This window comes from Echeneis naucrates, chromosome 9, assembly GCF_900963305.1.
Source record: "Echeneis naucrates chromosome 9, fEcheNa1.1, whole genome shotgun sequence".
NCBI lineage: Eukaryota > Metazoa > Chordata > Actinopteri > Carangiformes > Echeneidae > Echeneis > Echeneis naucrates.
The window spans coordinates 14,755,627-14,775,322 of NC_042519.1; the positions used below are offsets into that span (position 1 = coordinate 14,755,627).

The following is a 19,696-nucleotide window of genomic DNA, read 5'->3' on the forward strand; positions in this document are numbered from 1 at the left end:
AAGACCTGTATTTGATTTTATCATTTAGACTCCAACAGTGAAGCTCTGCTTAGTTTCATTATATTGTGGGTTTGTGAAGGGCTTAGTTTTAATGGTTATCAGCTGGATAGCTGTCAGGCTGGTGTCACTTCATAAATCAAAAATGTTTCAAGTTTTTTTTTTTTTTTTTTTTTTAATAAAATGCAACAAAAAATGTTTTTTCCAAAGAACTTAGCTTAAGACTTACACTTCAATTTAGAAAATAAAACCAGAGCACAGCACAGCCCACTTGACAGCCACTCAATAAACTAGTCTTATGTGAAAATGACTTCTGATGAGAACTTGTTATCTGCAGCCAATGATCTATTATCCCAACTTGATCTGCATGAGCGGTAATGTTTTATTGCAAGTGAGGCCAAAGAAGGCCCTTTGGGTTCAATGAGAGAACCAGTGTGTATGAGATCTAGTGCAGTATGTAAACCGCTTGACATCAGTGTTTGGGCTTTCTTTATGAGAACATCTGCAGCAGCTGCCCTATAAATTCCCAGTGTTGAGAAAACAGGAACAAAAAGTTCCATTTTTGTATGGCAGTGTACCATGGCGAGAAGCGGACCTTGTCGTGCCTCATCTGGAGCGCCACAGCCAACGTTTGGGGAAAGTCAAATCAGGGATGGAGAACTCAGACAGTGTTGCTATTGGTTTATGAATCTGTTCAACACAGCAGCGGACCGCCTCAGAGGGACTTGGCCTTCATATCAGCTGCAAATGACTGACATACATACCTCATTGCCTTGTTTTTATCCTATTTCTAATCAGCACCAAGTCTCATTTGGTTGCTTGATATGACCTAGTCCATGAAATGATCAAGTAAAGATAATAATAATAATAATAATAATAATAATAATAATAATAATAATAATTGTGTCTTTATATTAAGATTATTTACAAGTGGGAAGCAGCAGGTCCAAAGGCATCATTTGTGAAATGCATGTTTTAGTACTGCTCAGAAACGCAATAACAAATGCAGTGTTGATATTTCTCTGTTTCTCTATCTATCATATTTTCCCATTCCATTTCCCATTATTTTCCCATTTAGTCTGTCCCGTGCACATCCATCACTGTCTAGTTTGGCTCGACCACGAAACAGGACAGTGCCAAACTGCAGCAGACAATCAGGTCTGCTGAGAAGATCATCTGAGCGGATCTTTCCTCCATCCAGGACATGTACAGGTCCAGGGTGAGGAAAGGGGCAGCTAACATCTCTGCAGACCCCCTCACATCCTGGACACAAACTCTTTGAACGTCTCCCCTCAGGCAGGCGCTACAGAGGGCTGTTTGCAAAAACCAGCCACCACAGACAGTTTGTTCCTCCGGGCTGTCGCTCTGATGAAACACGACTGTTAAATAACCTGCTGTTTTAATTCAATTCGGGTTGTATGCACACACCCACATTTTGCACTATTATATCTGCACTGTTGAAATCCGTATTTAAGTTTGTACTATGTTCAACCGATATGTATCTATTGCTGTAGTTTTCTATAGTTTGTATAGCTTTTCTTAACCCTTTTTCTGTAACACTTATATATTTTCATCTTCATCTCCTCTTGTGTGTGCACACGCATGCTGAGAGCAAAGTGAACCGGCGTAAAACTCCTTGTTTGTGTGCACAAACTTGGCAATTGAAGATGATTTTGATTCTGATTCTGATTAAATTGGAATTTTAAAAATTTTATTAGACCTCGCGAACACGGGCTGCTGTGGGCCGTGGCCAACACCAAAATAGCAAAATCTAGAGCTTAGCAACAGTTTTCTCGTGTCAGCAACCAAGAGAGCCAGTTTAACTTCACAGACACAGCGACACACTCATCCACTACAAAACAACCAGACCTATCTGTGTTGACACCCCTGGCTACTTTTGAAGGTCACTCAGAATGATTGACAGGCCTCGAACAAATTATGCAACAAATTAACTTAACTTAAAACACATTCACTCCGTACACACACAATTTGAACCTTTTTCAGCACACTGAACTTCAAAAGCACACAGTTACAGTTCACATGTAACCCAGGCCGTTGCACTACATAAAAAGGAATTGAGATTTCAGGCAGCACTTTCAACGCAATAGTCCAAAAGTGAAAATTGTCAAGGGAAAAAAAGAACTGGAAAATCTTCACTTAATATGAATACGTTTATCAAAACTGAATTGAATTGATTTGGGTGTGTGTGTGGGGGGGTAATTATTTTTAGCTCGGCAAAATGTCGCGAAAGTGCTGCGCTAAGTGTCAAAGTAGATAAACACAGCTCGTTCCTGTGGAGCAGGAAGCTCTGAGCTGCTGTTTCTGTCTGCGCCTTTTTAGACCAGATAACTGAAAACAAACCCAGGATAGCGTGTGGGCGACTCTGAGGATGATGGGCTTTTAAAGCCTGAGCACATGAGCCGTTTCCTGGCTAACAGGCTACAGCAGCTGGGAGCAGAGACAGACGACAGGACGGCTCCCGATGGATTCACCTTCTGCAGCTGGAAAAGGTCTGTGAGGCGCCTTTTCTCTCACTGGTGATTGTTTTCCAAACCGTGAGATGCACAAAGCCAGGCCACATCCCTGCAACCCACCAGCGTCGATGTGACTGCACTGTAACCTTTGCATTGGTCTTCCTGTCTTGTATCTTCCTTCCTGTCACTTCTTACACCACCTCCACAATACAGCCAGGGCATGTTTGAATCTTTGTGTGTGTGTGTGTGTGTGTGTGTGTGTGTGTGTGTGTGTGTGTGTGTGTGTGTGTGTGTGTGTGTGAGTGAGTTTGTGTTTGTTTTCTTGCATTGTTCACTTGCACAATTGTGGCCTGTATGTTTGAATGTGTATCAAAAAAGGAATGGATACCTCAAATTTCTCTGCCTGTTATAATTCGATTTAAATCGATTTCATCTTATAAAATATATACATATATATATGGCGTTTCTCCAAATTTATTTTAACGACAGAATAAGTTGTCATTATTCAGTAATGATTGTTAGTTGATCATTACATTCTGCACTAGAACCCAGTAAATTAATACTGTGTACATTTTATTTCACAGCAACGTGGCATGATGGTGACCGCTGTTTGGCTCCAAATCCGAGAGATGGCATCCTACAAGAAGCCAAAATTCAGAGACTGACCTCAACGGTTCATAGTACTGAAACCACAGCATGGGTTATATTCACTGACCACAATAATGATGAAGAGGAAGAAGAAGAGGTAGCTGTACCCATCTCAAAACTCGTCAGAGCAGACTTGAATTGCTTCACCCAAGAGAAGCCATTGTTTCCGAACAGCATCCCAGACAGGAGACTGTGTGTCCCGTTACGGCTGAGTGATGTCAATGAGGACAAAGTCCCTTACACCATCAACAGGTACCTGCGGGATTACCAGAGGGAAGGTATCAGGTTCATTTACAGCAACTATATCCGTGCCAGTGGCTGCATCCTGGGAGATGACATGGGCCTTGGGAAAACTGTACAGGTAAAAAGCTGCAATACTCAGAATTATTAATAAGTCTTCATTTCCTCTTCACATGACTCTCTCACTTTTGTTGTGCTCTTTGCTGTTATCCTAGGTCATTGGTTTTCTTGCTGCCATGTTGCACAAAACGGGCACATGGGAGGACGTGAAGAACAACAGGCCTCAATTTCTGCAGAGTCAGATCCCCTCCAAACAAATTACACCCAAAAAAGTGGGTCTGAAACATGCTACCTACATACAGAAATGCTTTGAAGCAAAGCAAAGAAAGCAAGCAAAGAAATCCTGTTTGTTGACATATTAGGAGCCCCTAATCAAATGTAAATGAAAAAGGCTCATTTTTCATTAGCATTTTTTTCTGTCCTCTGATCTAGGTTTTCCTAATTGTGGCCCCACTATCATTGCTTTATAACTGGAAAGATGAACTGGACACATGGGGTCATTTCCAGTATGTGGTGGTCCACGGGCTGCGGAAAGAGGAGGAGCTGGCTCGCATTAAGAAGGGACGCACCGAAATCGCTCTCACCACATTTGAGACTCTGCGCCTATGCCTGGATCAGTTTAACAAGTAATAACCAACCCACAAGCAATGATTACCAGAAACAACAATGGATTCATACATTCATTTTTGGACCTGTATGCATTTCTGTGGATGAAAATATACCTGTGTACTCCCTACAGCACAGACTGGTCTGCTGTGATTGTGGATGAGGCCCACAAGATAAAAAATCCAAGCTCTCAGATCACTCAGGCCATGAAGGAGCTGAAATGTAAGGTCAGAAAACATGTTTGTGCTATTAATTCAACATGTAACTGGTAATCATGAGAGAGCAGATGGTGTTTGTCTTAAAGAAATGTAAAGTGCACTTAAGCAGTCCCTTTGTCTGCACTTTAAAACATTCAACAGTTCTGCCACCAGCATGATAAGCTGCAAAAAAAAAACAAAAACAACTCAAGCTTAGCTTTCCATTCAGGGCATGCCAATTATGCTAGCTGTTTCTTTCTTGTTTTTTTTTATCAGATCAGAATTGGTCTCACTGGCACCATCTTGCAGAACAACCTGGAGGAGCTGTGGTGTGTCATGGACTGGTATTTTAAGAGCTGTTTATATTACAACACAATTGCTTATTAACATGCAAATTTAAGTCTTTTTGTTCCTTATAGTTGAACCAGTGTAATTTGCAATGTTGCTGAAAACACCCCATCTTATATTTTATGCTTTGTATTTTGTCCTCCATCAAGGGCCGTACCTGGTTGTCTTGGCAGCTTAGGGCATTTCAAGAACATATTTTCAGAGCCAATTGAGCAGGGGCAGAGATTCAGTGCGACAAAACGTGCCCTGGCTACAGGGAGGAAGACAGTCAGAGCCCTGGTGCGGAAAATTTCTCACTGGTTCCTCAGAAGGACTAAAGCTCTCATCAAAGAACAACTACCTAAGAAGGACGACCGGGTAAGATTGGTTAAGTCAAGCCTGACTATCATTTGATGCTCTTTGGTCAGAAAAGTCACAGTTCACCATCAACAATGGTCCACTATCATTGAGATGTGGTGTGTTTTGGTCCAGGTGGTGTACTGCTCTTTGACCGACTTTCAGCAGAATGTGTATCAGACAGTGCTGGACACTGAGGATGTAATGTTACTGCTGAGGTCCTCAGAGAAATGTGACTGTCAAAGTGGATCAACTCGCAGACGCTGCTGCTATAAAGTTAGTTCACATACTTTTCGATTGTGTGCCCTGTGAAATAGCGATTGTGATTTTTGGGATTGAGCTGGTTTTACATATAAAGATTGAGGGGAGTTGTTGCTTCTTTTCAATTCATTTCATTTCTTTCACTTTAAAAGATCAAATCTAAATAACAAAAAAAACAGTGTATCGCTTTTCATAGAGTTCTCTTACTGTGAATTTGTTTTAGCTCTTAAGAGGTTAAAAATGTGTTTTGAATAAAACCTAAACAAATATGGTGGAAAAAAATTAGGTACTTTTCAAAAAAATGCTGAATTGTTTTTTTTTTTCTATGGCAGAGAAATTCTGAGGGTGTTCAGATAAAAGAGCTATACTTTACTTACTTGGCCATATTAAGGAAAGTTGCCAACCATGTAGCACTACTTCAGTCTTCTGCAGGAACTAGCAAGAAACAGGTAAAAACATCTTATCCTCTGACTAATTTAGTGTACTGGTTCTTTAGGGTTATGTTCTGGATAAATTCTCCAGACTCCATAAGTTTCCAATTTTCCAGATTTGGTTCACTAACACATCTAATTTGTTTCCTTCAGGAAAAATATTTGAGTGCCATATGTCAGATGGTATTCCAAAAGTTTCCAGACTTTGTGCAAAGATGCAAAGATGAAGCATTTGAGGCTTTGTCAGATCCAGTGTACAGTGGAAAAATGAAGGTACGGCTTAGCAAAGAAGGCTCCCTGCTCCATTATTCACGCTCATTCAATGTGAGGTAACATGTTTGTTTTTCTTTCAGGTTTTGCAGAAGCTCCTCAAATATTATCTGCAAAAGCGAGATAAAGTACTTCTTTTCTCTCTCTCAACCAAGGTGAGAGCTGTGTATGTGTGCGCCTTGTGTGTATTAAAATCACAAAATCTTGCATTTTAGACTTTGCACATGTGATATTTTATGTGAAAGTTGGATAAGCACCAAGGCAAGAACGGTTCCAGGACCAAAATGATTTGCTGCTCACAGTGATGTCATCCAGAAGGGAATTTTATTTAATATCTGAGCTGGAGCACACTTAACAGTTTGACTCGTGTTGATTAAATACAACAGCAGAGGCATTTTGATAAACACTTTGGTTTGCAGAGACACGGTTTTTCTCATGACATAGACTAAGAAGTAAGTCTTGAGTTTTTAGAAGTGTGAGGGTGAGTAGTGTTTCAAAGATAATTAGACTTTGCAGAGTCAAATAGTTGCACTTGAGAAACATGATAATACTAGGAGGTTATATTTTCATGGTCTATGTTTTGCTTTTTTAAGGATTGGAGTCCATAAGTAGCAAGGCTCAGCCTTATCCCTGTAGTACATCTCTAAATATACAATCCAGGAGATATTTATCACTTTTTTGTTCTATCTGTTTTATCTGCGATGTGAAGATGAGCACATTCTCATTCTCATCACATTCATTGTTCACATTGATTGGTGTGCTTGAAACCATTCACATGTTTTTTTACCTTGCAGTTGTTAGATGTGCTGGAACACTACTGTATGGCAGAGGGGCTGGACTACCGTCGACTGGATGGAACCACCAAATCCAAAGAGAGAGTCCAGATTGTGAAAGAATTCAACAGATCCTCTCACATTAACCTCTGCCTGGTTTCAACCATGTTAGTGGAACGATTAAAAGATAAAAAGAGATGTAGTTCATTAAGCCTTATAGTTTTTTTTTTTTTTTTTTTTAATCTAAATTAAATATCTTGAAGCCGTATTAGTGGAGGGATATTAATAATGTACCCGTCAACGTTATTTCTGTCTCAGCATGTGTTTTTCAATAAATGTTTATTTTAGCACTGCTAATATAACTGAGCCTTTGTTTTGACAGGGCGGGTGGTCTTGGTCTTAACTTTGTAGGGGCCAATGTGGTTGTGCTGTTTGACCCCACCTGGAACCCAGCAAACGACCTCCAAGCTATTGACAGGTAAACTCTGGGCCTTCTCTTGACAAACTTTATGATTTTAAACACACTTATACGGCATTACAGATGTTTAACTGGAACTCAGTACCTTGTTGAACTTTACAACATTTTTTGCTGACTGATGTAACGTAAATGCTTTGTAGCACCAGTTTATATGCGTTGTGTATGTGTGTGCGCGCGTGTGTGTGTGCGCCTTTCCCTCTCTTCAGGGCTTATCGAATTGGCCAATGCAGAGATGTTACTATTCTCCGGCTGATTTCATTGGGCACCATTGAGGAGATTATCTACCTCAGACAAGTTTACAAACAGGTAGCAGACATGATTTACTCTTGTGGATGACTGAACTTTATATGCTGCACATACTGCAAATACATATGCCATAACAGATGAACATACAGATGAGCTTAAGTCTGTCTATGGATAACAAATGAGGGGGCTTATGACCTGAGGAGTGTCGATTAAGATGCACAAATCACATGCAATAATAACAGAAAACTACACAAGTGTGAAAAATCTTTGATATTTTTCTAATATCTACTACATGTAGACACTGATCAGCAGATTTTAATGTCTTCACACCAAGGGCCGATTCCACATGCTATCAATAATAATAAATGTGGGCAAGATAGTTTCATTTTCCAATTGACAGTTGGTCTCTTATTTTGATATTTCCAAAACATCATGTCCATACATGTCCTCTGCCTCTGTTTTTCAGCAATTGCAGTGCTCGGTTTTTGGTAAAGAGTGCTCCCGGCGCTACTTTGAGGCAGTGCAGGGGCACAGTGTCCATAAGGGGGAGCTATTCGGGATCAAAAACCTCTTCCATCTGCAGACCCAAGGAACTTGTCTCACCCGCAAGATAGTTGAGGTGGAATAGCTCACACGCCTTTTACGCCCACTGACTCAGTTCTCTGTGAGATGAGGAGTCTGGTCTTCTGTTGATGATTTTTGACAGCACTGAATTGATTTTGTAAAAGAAAAAGTAATGTCTGTGTGTGTTTTTCAGCGAGAAGGACGAATGGAGGCTGGTGTAATGACAAGCAGCACCCACACAGATGAAGAGAAGGAGGAGAACAGGAAAGGAGTTAGCGTGAGTAACTCTGATGTTCTCAGAGACCCGGAACATAGGGCACATGTCATTCCCATCCCTCACTCCTTCTTCTTTCCCAGGCTGCCCACTCATCCTCCCTTTCCCATGTGAAACAGGGGACACCTCAAACAAGGACCTTCCTGCCTGTCAGTCAACCAACCCACAATATCTCATCTAACTCTCATTTAACCTTTCCTATGATTCTTCATGTTATTCCCTGTAAGGGGTTTATTCCAAAATGAAATATGCCCCATTTAGGAGAAATAACGGCTCTCATTATGTGGAAACAGGAGTAATTATACCAGTTTGACTTTTTCTTAAGAATTAATGGCCACCTATACTCCCACCACCCACCACTAGGACCCCCACTGCCTCCAATATCTGTTATAGCCCAACAGATATTAGTTGCCACACATTAAGCTGTTAAGATGCCTGTAAAAATGTGCAGTCTCCTCACAGCAGCTGTGGTCAGCTTGCTTTCAGGAAGTTACAATTGTTTGACGAGGTGGAAAACTGAAGAAAATGATCAATGGAAATGTCAGACGTCTCCTTCATGGTATGCACTTGTAAATAGTTGCAGTAATTTCATGTTTCATTTTTGTGTCTTGCCATAACTAGCTCCTCAGCAGCAAGTCCAAAATACTGAGCCTTCGTTAGTTATAACCAGATTTTTATTATTATTTTTTTGGGACAGTTTTGTGTTCCATTGTAACAAAGTGAACTGAACCAGATCGCAGTACCTCTTCTCTCTTAAGTGTGACAGTTTTTACTGCCTTCCAAGCACGTTTATATTAAACAGTTTAGAAAAATGTCAGTGAAGTAGATTTTTGGTAGAGGCCCATCATAAGACTTTGGCTAGAAGCAAAATGTTTTGTACTTCTTATATACGTTTGTATGAAAATTAGAGGATGAGATTCTCTTTGTCTGCTTCTCACGTTCTTGCTGATGCAATGCGAAACAGCTGGGGGTGCGGGGGATGGTATCTACTTGGCAAATTTAGTGAAATTAGAATCGCTGTTGGTGGCTGCATCCATAAAAGCCCATTTATGGAACTCCAGGAAATGTTATGACCCCTATGTTTTCTTCATATTACATCATGATGGAGGGCATGTGTCACGCTGATGTTTATTATGATTTATTGTTGCAAACATCTGTTTTATATTACACAATGAAATGTCTTATGGGCTGGCCGCTAAAAAGATGGCATGAACAAGGGAAGTGAAGAATGTGCAGCCTTTTGGTGTAATTGCATACAGCCCACACTGCACTGTGTTGTACTGTGTTGTATTTTGTATGTAAGTCTGTCACTACTGTTCTAATGCTGTTTGTTTTGACTGTTTTATTGAAGGAACCTGGACACTCTGCACCCACAGCTGGTCTTTCACCAAATGATGAACCTATCAAAGAGACAAGGAATCCTTCAAACGTCTGCAAAGGTGTACTAGACTTCAGCAGTGGGAGTGAAGGGGATGAAGATGAGCATAAGTTGAAGAGGAAGGCGAAGGTGAATGACATCACGGCAGGGAATGGTCCTGGCCAGATGAGTCTCCTTCAGCACGGTTTCTCCACATTCCTTGAAAGGGTCAAAGAGACAGCAGTGTCAGGAGAAGAGGATGATAGTCCGAATACAGGAGAAAGCCACTTTGACACAGATGCTGAGGATCATGGGAAATTAAGAAAGACTGAGTGTACCTCCACTGGAGACATCAACAAGAGCTCCAGCGAAGTGACTGAAGCAGTGTGTCTCCCAAAATTGGGAACAAAAGCTTTGGACGTCTGCAGTGCTTCAGACAGAGAGGGCCAAAGGAATGGAAGTGGGGGCAGACAAGGGGGGGCTTTTCAGTCAAAAGAGAGGACTGATAAGTTCTCAAGAGACAAAAAGTCCAACAAGTTTAAAACTGCAGCTCCAACAATACACTGCTTTGAGGGTTACTCTGATGAATCTGAGGATTTTGACCTAGAAGAAAGCAAAAGTGTGCTGAAGAAGGGCACATTACATCCACCCAGTACAGGAAAAGACAGAGAGAGAGGAACTCTTGATTCTAACAGAAAGAGGCAAAGTCTTAGTGTTAGGGACAAGGCCAGGGCTAAATATACTGAAGCCATTGAGGCGTACACATCTTCAGAGGATGAATGCGCTCCTGTTAAGAAAGCAAGATCTTCAGGAAGTCACCTTACATCTTTACAGACCCAACAATCTAGACATGACATGCCAAAAGATGGAGAAAGAGTGGCAACAAAAGACAGGACAGAGAGACAGAAAAGAGACGGAGGGACGCCGAAAGCAGTTATATTTACAAATCTGAAAAGTGAAACATCTCCAACACCCAAAGGAAACAAGCAGCAAGGAAAGGAAGGATCAATAGATAGTTTACTAGGTCAGATTTTATACTTTGTACTCATAACCATCAAATGTAATGAATTCAGTTTCACCATGAATGATGTATACTTCTGTTTATAGGAGGCGTTCAGGAAGTGGTGTCTGTCCACTCAAACCACCGTGTGGTGGGTGGAAGTAAAGCTGAGGATCTGATCAGTATAGCTGCCATGAGGGATGTGTTTGAACGCAAGATGTACTCTCAGCTGCCAGCCAATCACCTTTTAGGCACCCAGGAGGTAACATCCAGTTCTTTGATTCTTCAGGCAGATGATATTGTGATTGTATCTGCCACAGATTCCAGAATTTTACCTCAACAGTGTTTGCAAGTGAAAGGTTCAGTTTGCCAAAGGTAAAAATTTATTGGAAATATATACATAATTTTTTTGCTACGTGAGTTTTGCTGATTTGAAAAGAGTTTGAGATGGCATAAAGCTTTGGCAGAACAGACCCAAACCACTGCTTCAGTGTTTAAAAAGAAACTCACTCCTTTGTGCCTTTGCCAGAGTCTGTCAGAAAGCCCCCCAGACGAGACCGTCAGGGTGGAGAGGCCCAGTGTGGCCCATCCAGTCAGCTTCACCAGCAAGAGTGTGCACCGCACCAGGCACAGCACCATCATCATCGGAGAGACGCCCCACGCTATACGCAGGTACTGAAAACGTTTCACCAACAAAGAGACAACATAAAGGAGGAATGTGTATATATATATAATTTATTTATTTTTTTTTTTTAAGGAGGTATATCAAAGGAAAATGGCCATAGGTAGGAGAACTTTTGACAAAAAAGAAAGAAAATGTATGGCTAGCAAGCAGAAGAGTAGTAAAAAGTGGATTAGTGGGGAGGGAAGGAAAGAAGGGAAGAATTCCTGGCAGTATAGGGAAGTAGGCCAAAACTCACCACAGATATAGTGTTTAGCGCCCCCACCTGGGCCTCACAAATTGTGTATGTGAGTGTGCTTCAAGAGAGACCACCTCTGAGCTTTTCCTTCCACCTATTTCCCAGCATCGTGCTGAAGATTACTCAGTTATGTTCATACCCACAGAGTGCAGCAGTTTTCCCCTCTACAACCACAGAACCTCCTGAGACTAACCAAAAATGATCGCCCGAGGACTTCCAAACCCACACACACACACACACACACACACACACACACACACACGCACACACGTCCTAACAAGCATTTACATTCGCGTACAGACACTCAGTACTCTAACACACACCTCTGTCTGCATCACCTCCACCCCCTGCTTTTCCAAACACGTATACACAGACACACAGACACCTTTGTGGCTCCAATCTTACTCCCCAAGGGGACCACTGTATCTCTGCCCAGAGGCTCACCAGGAAGTCAAAATACACACTACTTATATTGATATCCCCTCAATTAACCTCGCTGTTTAATGATGTAAATCCACATGCACATCGTTCTTTTACTGCCATTACTTTTATTTATTGTTTTTCCAGTGAAAGCCACAAATGGTAATAACACCATCATAATGATGCTGTACCAGCAGTGACTTTGAAGTATTTCTGTCCCTGAGTCTGGTTAGACCAAAGTCTTAATGACTGCCTTGGAGCTCAGGAAAAACACCTCATACTGCATGTCTGTCTGGATATGGGAATGAATATGTGGAGAGCTATTCATACGTTGTGCCTGATGAACTCACAGGACATCTGATTAATAATATGGGCTCTCCTGGCTTTTTAAATACCTTATACATGTTATTTAAATTACCTTACACAGGCACAAAATGTGGCAAGGTCCAGTCACAGGCTAACTGTACATCTGTGAATAGGATGTTAATTCACATTACATTAGCAGAACACACGAGTTATTAAAAAAAAAAAAAAAAAAATGTCATTTGTCTTTGTGTGTTTGTGTGTAGACAGCAACTGGAGGAAATGGCAGAAAAATTCCAATTTCGCTCAGTTCATCAGTTTGTCACTGAGATTCTGAAAAGCAGCTCAACCCAGAGACTCGCCTGGCTGCGACAGTATTACACGTCACTGAACCACCCTGGCCTGGCTAACGCAGTCACAAAGAACTTCCCACAGTCTGATTCAAGGCAGATCACTTTAGCTGCTACCTCCTCGAGATCCACCGTTAAAGCTGCCACAAAGTCTCACACACAGACTGGAACTCCACAAAAGGATGTGCCAAAAGCCGCAAAGAAACCGAATTGCAGTCTGAAGAATCTACAAAATGATGTTCCAGAACCCCCAACAAGTCCTGAAAACCCACTAAATGATGTTCGAGAGCCCCAGAAAAAGCAAAAGATCTCACAAAAGAATGTTGGAGAACCTGTAAGTGATGGTCCATGCACTGACTCAGAGGAGCAGGAGGAGACGCTCCGCACTGCCAGAGGGCACAGGAGGACAAAGAGGGATAGTGTTTCTACGCCTGGAGCTGGCTGCAGTGCTGCTGGTGGTCTTGGGTCGAGGAAGACTGCTGCCTGCCTTAGCCGCGCAGACAGAGAGACCCTTTCTTCCCCTGACCTCAGCCATGGCAGATCCGCCATGTTATCTAAACCCACAGCACAGGGAAGGGAGCGAGAGCAGAAATCAGCTTCCAGGACAAAACACACCTTTAATGGGAATGGAGAATCTTGTCAGACCCCTCCTGCTCCTCAACAGACTCCTTCTACCTCAAGTAATCGCTCCTTCCTCAAAGATCTGATAGGAGACACCTCAATCCTTGACGATTTGTTCAAACCTAAACCCAAGAGGGTACAACAGAGGAGCACCCCAAAAACACCTCCGATTTCAGTGTCGGCAAACACAGGTCCAACCACACCTTCATCTGAAATCACCCCCTATACTGACTCCACCCCAGAAGGCCTGCTGGGTTCTCTGTCCGGTCTAAGCTCACACACACCATCTACACTCCAGGTCAACACACAAGTGCAACCATCAAAGGGTGGTTGCAAAGACTTCTGGGACATCCTGAATGAAGGTAATGAGGAGCGTATCAACAGATTAACAGACCCGGCAGAAGTGCAGCGAGTTTGTGTGAACACCAACCTTTCAGCTAGAAATAGATCCAGAGAGGACACAAAGAATCTCTGGAAAGCTAATGAGAAGTTCCTATGGAGGAAATAATACAGAAGAGACTGCTATTATTTTAGAACTTTTACATTGTTTTATGATGTATTTTTTAATTTTCCTATTTGAAAGTTGCTGGATTAGACAGAATGTTATCTCTGCGCATCTGTATATATTTATGGCATTTTTTTTTTAACCAAACATTTTCCTTATTGCTACGTTTTTCACATAAAACGCATGAAAAAAATGAAATTTGATAGTATAGTTCTGCAAGTATGGATTATTTTAATGAGTTATTTATGAACTGCTTTGCTTCTGATCAACAGTTCAAGACCCCAAAATATTTGGATTTTTATAAAGTAAAAGGAAAAAGAACATTTCAGAAGCTGGAACCATGCTTGTTGCCACATTCACTTAAACCCAACATCAGATTTATTTAGGTTTATTGTCTCTCCATCAGCTGTTTATTTCAGCTGCAACGCTCTATAAAAACATCAAGTTCAATGTCTTTGTTCAATCTGTTGCTGCGCCTGGCATGATGTTAAGTGGATGATATGCCAGAATCGGCCCGCTGTAGCTCTGAGCCATTATGGTTATCTGATACTGTGACTGCCACCCCACAAACGTTGGTGGCCCGCCGGTGATATCACTTAAAAACTCCTTAATTGCTGTTAAGTCTCCATCACTCTGAACCCCTCGCTGCCTCCCACTAACCCTTGAGAGTGTGCATATTGTGTCGATGATGTGGGTCCTCCGCGCAGTAATCTGATAGTCTGTGGCTCTGCTCAGTTGCAAAGTGAACGCCCCTCAGAGTGGGAGCTGCTGTGCTATTCGTGAAATAACAATAAGCAATCGAAGCTGGTGGAGTTGAGGGAGCATGGTGGTGAGCAATATACCCACCCGTGCTTTCACACCATCATCAAACCTTATAGATATTCATACTGAGATATCGAATTTATACTTTAATAAGCTCTCTGAAAATGATCATTTTGGCCTGTGAGTGCATTTGTCTGCTGAAAGCCACAGATGTGTTTGACCTCTTTCAACTGCTGCGCTGAAATAAATAAAAGAGAGGGGCACTCTGGAATTGGTCTGCTTTCTTTCACAGCAATGAGAAAGTGCTGATAGCTATCAATAAACAAGAGCAAGAACTACGTGCACTTCAGCAGATCACACAGCTTGGTAAATAGTATGCGTGTGCGTTTAAACCTTTTGAGTGGTAGATCCTGTGTGTCTCCCCACGCACCCACCCACACATACATATGGAGGCCACACATGTCACACCTGTTCAAATTGCAGGCGGAGCAGAATAACAAATCCTTTCTCCTATTCCAAACCCTTCCCTCTCTGCTTTTCTCTTTCTTTCACCCACAAGCGAGCTTTGCAGATCCATATCTGCCGTTCTGTAGTTGTAGTCGGGTTCAAGTGAGATAGCAGAGAGGCTTAACTGGCAATATAAAGACTTGCCATATGACTGACAGTGGTTGGAGGCTAATGGAGGCCAACTAACATGGCTCAGTGGCAAACAAAGCTCTCTTATCCTTAATGCTAACCACAGGATTCCAGCAAGCATCTGAAGTGAGAGAGACAGCCTCCAAGAATGATCAGTGACAGTGTCTCAACTCAGGATGACGATATCTCTGTATTTAGTTTTATCACATGCCATGTGGTGTTGTTTCCTACGCGTAGAATGAGATGATGATAAATGTCACCAAAGTTCTCCCATTAGGTGTCTTTTCTTTATGTGTCAGTGGCAGGGTGATGCATCTGTTTATATTTCCTGCAGCTACAACCTGTAATAAAGCCACACAGGCAGTAAAACTGAGAGGCAGCTGAAAAGGCCCCGTTCCTGCAGGTTTATTTGCAGAAGTCAGACTGTGACTCTGAGTTTGATTTGATTTGTAAAAAGCTGTGAATGGGTGTTGACCCGTGCTGACCTCCAAGCTCAGGTTTCCACACACTCGCTCCGCAATGTGTTGGGGAAGGTCTGCAAACTGTCAGAGATTAGTGGAAATGCATTCATCATTAAAGAGCACATTCTTTAAACGTAGCAATAAGGTCCATATCTATAACATTCAGTGTCAGGAGCAAAATCAGAAAAGAGAAAAACAATCGACCGTCTTTGTGACATTGCAGGTTGGTTGTAATGGGCTTGTGTGAGATATTGACGCTGTGATCCTTTTACCCCAATCTTTCATCTGCGCTAATCGTTCAGTTATCTCTTTGTGTATAACCACAAAACAAACACTGTTTTATGCCCAAATGACTGTTTTGCTCTTATTACAATATTTGGGTTGTATGTATGCGTGTATCATTTTGAGATTTTCCTGGACTATCCATCCACGCTCATCTGATATTGTGCAACTATGCTGAGCTGTGGCATAAGCTGCAGAGTGATACAATGGATCAGGGCAATATGTCTCATACAAAACTTGGCTTATATTTTCAAAAGACCAGAGTTGATATTTAATTCATTCATTTCCCTGTTGTCTGCCCACTCAAGTGAGGTGTGGTTGGAGGCTAAAGTTCCTTATTGCACTGTATTTGCCAAGCTACTCTCACTATTGAGTGATCCAATCACATATGAGGTTTGATTTAAACCCCTCATGTACTCATACCCTGCACAGCGTGCACATATTCCCTATTCCTCAGACATTTGATTCAATTCAATTAAATTCTCTTCCACTGTGACTTCAAAGGGGCCATTTGTGGGTTTTCTCTACTGCTGCTTTGGGTGTCTTGCTGGGGGTGGATAGTTGTTGTGGTATTTACAAAGAAAACCGAGTTATAATACTCCCTCTGAGCAGCATTTTTTAATTCTTCACTTAATCATTGTTGGGCAGTCCTTTATCTGGACAGTGTGTCCTCCTTAACTCACAGCAGCTAGATGACCACAAAACAAGAAAAGCATCCACATTGCCAAGTCTTGACTTTTGCACAGAAGTGTGTGAGGCCACCTTTCCAAAAAATGATTTTGTGGTGTAGTAATATTTATTAGGTTAACTGTCACAATATTTACTTTCTATTTGTCAGTATCAGTGAGAACTGGAATTATTCAAGTAAAACTATATATGTTATTATTATATATGCAATAAGAGTAGGTTTTACTATTTATTTTCACATAACAATGAAAGGTTTCATAGTCATTGCACATGAACGTAGAAACACCAAGTTCTAGTGGTGGCGTGCTTTGAATCCGCGCATGCGCCTTGTGATGCGCATACCGAACGCATGCGCTTCGTTGTCCGCCAAAACTCAAGAAGACGGTGGTCAGGTGTGATGGAGGCTGGAGGGGATAAATCATCTTGAAGGTAAACCATTCAGCGTTTTTCCAGCATAGAAGTGGGGAAGGGAGTCCGTATGTTTCATTGTTTTACTGTAATGCTTTTGCTTAAATGTGTGGAAGTATTAAAGAAATTGTCTGCATTTTTAATTCCTCAAAACGCTGTCTTGGGGTAAAATTTGCATAAAATGCTAAAAAACAGAATTCTAAAAAAAAAAAAAAAAAAAAAAAAAACGGATATGGGATTGGGGAAAAATAAAGCAGATTATATAGGGCCCTGCTTGTGCTGATGATTGTTCTACTTCCACAACACGCTTTCCCTGTTCTGAGGTCTTCGCAGATTCAATGGCGGCTCTAGGGGCGGGGCCACATCATCTGAAATACCATTGGTCCACTGAAGTACCCCTGTCCTGTCACTCATCAGTTGTTTTGCTGCAAGTATGTGGTAACGTGACCAGCACGGTGGCACGCAACAAGAATGGTGGCGGTTCGATTCCTGCTGTGGACACCTGAACATGTCTCAGTTTATTGGTGACGAGTGATGGCCACAGCAAGAAAAAGACTAGAGAGGACCCCCAGAGACTAGACCAGATTAGACCAGAGAGCAGACCCCACCACAGACTACAGATGAGACCAGTGGTCTGTGGTGGGCTCGACCAGACTGGACCCCTCCACAGAGACTATATTTCATTACTTAAAACACTGTCTCTGTGTTAAATTTGCGTGAAACATAAAAACTGAATTCTCTAAAATTAAAAACTGGGGGGAAAAAAGATAAATATGGAAAAAGGAATTTTGCAAAAAATAAAATAGATTTTATAGACCACTAGATAATTTGCTTCCACGTGCTTCCTTAGGACCATCACCTTCTTTGGAGGCCTTTATTTCACAAATTTCAAATCAGTGAGACGAACAGAGAGAAAAACGCAAACACATTTAGGCAGAAAACTGTTGGTGTGCAATCATGTTGCTCCGGATAAAATACTGTCATAGAAAGTTACTTATCTGGTCCTTCACGGTTAAAGAATCACATCAGGTAACTATTGTTAAGCTGTTTAACTGGCCATCATAGTGTGTTTGTGGAGGAACAGGAGAAATATTTTTTGTTTTGGGCCCATAAAAAAAAACATTCGGTGACTCAGCAAGCAAGCAGCTAAGTTAGGGGGTACTGAGTCCTCCTGTTGTTACGGTAACAGGCGGGGAGGTAGCTCAATGTAAAAAAAAAAGAAGAACCCCCCCCACCATTCATTAGGAAATTACACACTATTTGCCACTCATTCCTAACCAGTTACCTAGGCAACCGTTAGCTGTAATTTGGGTTAATTCACTGGCTCCTGGGCCCTTCCGCTCCTCATTGTGCCCCGTCATAAAAGAGATATAACACAGATGCGCACACATACACACACACACACACACACACACGCGGTTGTACCACTGAGTTCCTTCTGCAGTGTTGCACCCAGTAAGACACTAATCCCCATTTTGTTTGCCTCTGGGAATAGGTGTGTGTGAATATCAATTAATTGCACTGGAGGAGAGGCTGTGCAAAACTGAGCTCAACAATCTGCACCTGTACTGAGTGAGTGACGAAACTCTCCCACTTTCTGTCTTCGAAATTTTGCACCTAAGACATTTGTCCTCTCCGACCTTGTCCTGTCTTGAAGGTGACACACACACACACACACACACACACACACAGATGGAGTGGGGGCGTTGCTTGTGGGGGTGGGGGTCTACTCTTTGTCTCCTTTCTGGACAAAAGGAATGGAAAATTGTCTGTTTTCACATGGGGTAAATATTGAGAGAGCAGAGATATAAACGTTAGGAAGAAAGGCTTTTCTGGGTCTCTGTTGCGCTGCCAAAGGTCTGTGCGTCACTTGATCCATTGTTTAGTGTAGAGAAGTCTCAGTAAGCAAGCGGCTGCCTCCCCACTCCAGCTGCAGCTTCTCCACTGTTTATGTTTGCAGGGCCCTTCGCCTTGAAGTGAGGCTATACAAGCAAAGCTTGGCCATATGTGAGTGCTGGGCCATCAGAGAAGTCACTGGCCTTTTCTTTTCCATTTTTTAATCCATCGCTGTTTTTCTGAAAACCCTTCCATTTTTTTTCCTTCCCTACCTTCCATCCTCTTTTATCCTCTCCACCTCTGTCCCTCTTGCTTCATTGTGTTTGCTTTCCCTCGCTGACAGTGCAGCGTGATCCTGACAGCCCGCTCTTTAGGAGAAGATGAAGGGTTGGAATTATCTTCTTGAGTTTCAAAGACCTCCATCCTGGATAGGAGAGAAGTGGTAGGTATTATTATTCCTCTGAAAAATAATTACCCCCAGAACTCCGCTGTGAGAACAAATCTCTGTGTGCAGCAACAAAGTTTGAGAGACAAGGCGGTAATTATGTTACAAAAATATTTCAGCTAATGTAAATATTCAAATATTTATGCTGGGGTGTCACACTGACAAGCGCAGCACATTCAGGAGATGGAAAACGCTCTGAGTAGAAAGCCACTGAAGGAAATGTGGAGTCAAAAATGTGTAGTGTATGTAATCGGTTATTGGGGTTTTAATATCTTTCCAATAATTCGTTCAAATATTTTTATTGGCAGTTCACCAATTTCCAGTGTTTGGGAAAAATGGCTATCGCTTCAACAATTTCTTCAAGCTTTCTTTTTTTTTTTTTTTCGTCCGATGAATGAGCTCCAGTCCCAAACTAATGTTCCTGGTTAAACCTGGAAAAATTATTTGTGAGGTTGGTTTGGTGTGTGTGTGTGCAGGTTATTGGTCCTGACCTTGGCTCC

General features: G+C 41.9%; 1 protein-coding gene across 3 annotated transcripts; it reads left to right on the forward strand.

Moving 5' to 3' along the window:
• Window positions 1-2,287: 2,287 nt before the first annotated feature.
• Window positions 2,288-14,808, forward strand: ercc6l2 (excision repair cross-complementation group 6-like 2). Of its 3 annotated transcripts, none has more exons than XM_029511527.1 (20): window positions 2,288-2,507; window positions 3,056-3,480; window positions 3,575-3,691; window positions 3,852-4,045; window positions 4,159-4,252; window positions 4,499-4,551; window positions 4,720-4,927; window positions 5,042-5,182; window positions 5,500-5,616; window positions 5,752-5,871; window positions 5,952-6,023; window positions 6,663-6,808; window positions 7,024-7,119; window positions 7,326-7,425; window positions 7,832-7,984; window positions 8,123-8,206; window positions 9,555-10,584; window positions 10,668-10,822; window positions 11,090-11,232; window positions 12,470-14,808. In XM_029511527.1, exons 1-20 carry the CDS (start codon window positions 2,480-2,482, stop codon window positions 13,680-13,682), a joined length of 4,689 nt encoding a protein of 1,562 aa, XP_029367387.1. In that variant the 5' UTR covers window positions 2,288-2,479; the 3' UTR covers window positions 13,683-14,808. The 3 variants fall into 3 exon arrangements, 2 of the variants coding, with proteins under 2 accessions (XP_029367387.1, XP_029367386.1); XM_029511526.1 differs by having other exon boundaries at window positions 4,499-4,566; window positions 12,470-14,807; XR_003841121.1 differs by lacking the exons at window positions 10,668-10,822; window positions 11,090-11,232; window positions 12,470-14,808 and adding an exon at window positions 8,287-8,762 and having other exon boundaries at window positions 4,499-4,566; window positions 9,555-9,687.
• The last annotated feature ends 4,888 nt before the right edge of the window (window positions 14,809-19,696 follow it).

Excerpts from the sequence above, each read along its gene's own strand:
- ercc6l2 (XM_029511526.1), top strand. The coding sequence starts at position 2,480 with ATGGATTCACCTTCTGCAGCTGGAAAAG. Across the intron at positions 4,046-4,158 it reads TGCCTGGATCAGTTTAACAA|CACAGACTGGTCTGCTGTGA; the intron begins GTAATAACCAAC and ends TACTCCCTACAG. Across the intron at positions 8,207-9,554 it reads AGAACAGGAAAGGAGTTAGC|GAACCTGGACACTCTGCACC; the intron begins GTGAGTAACTCT and ends GTTTTATTGAAG.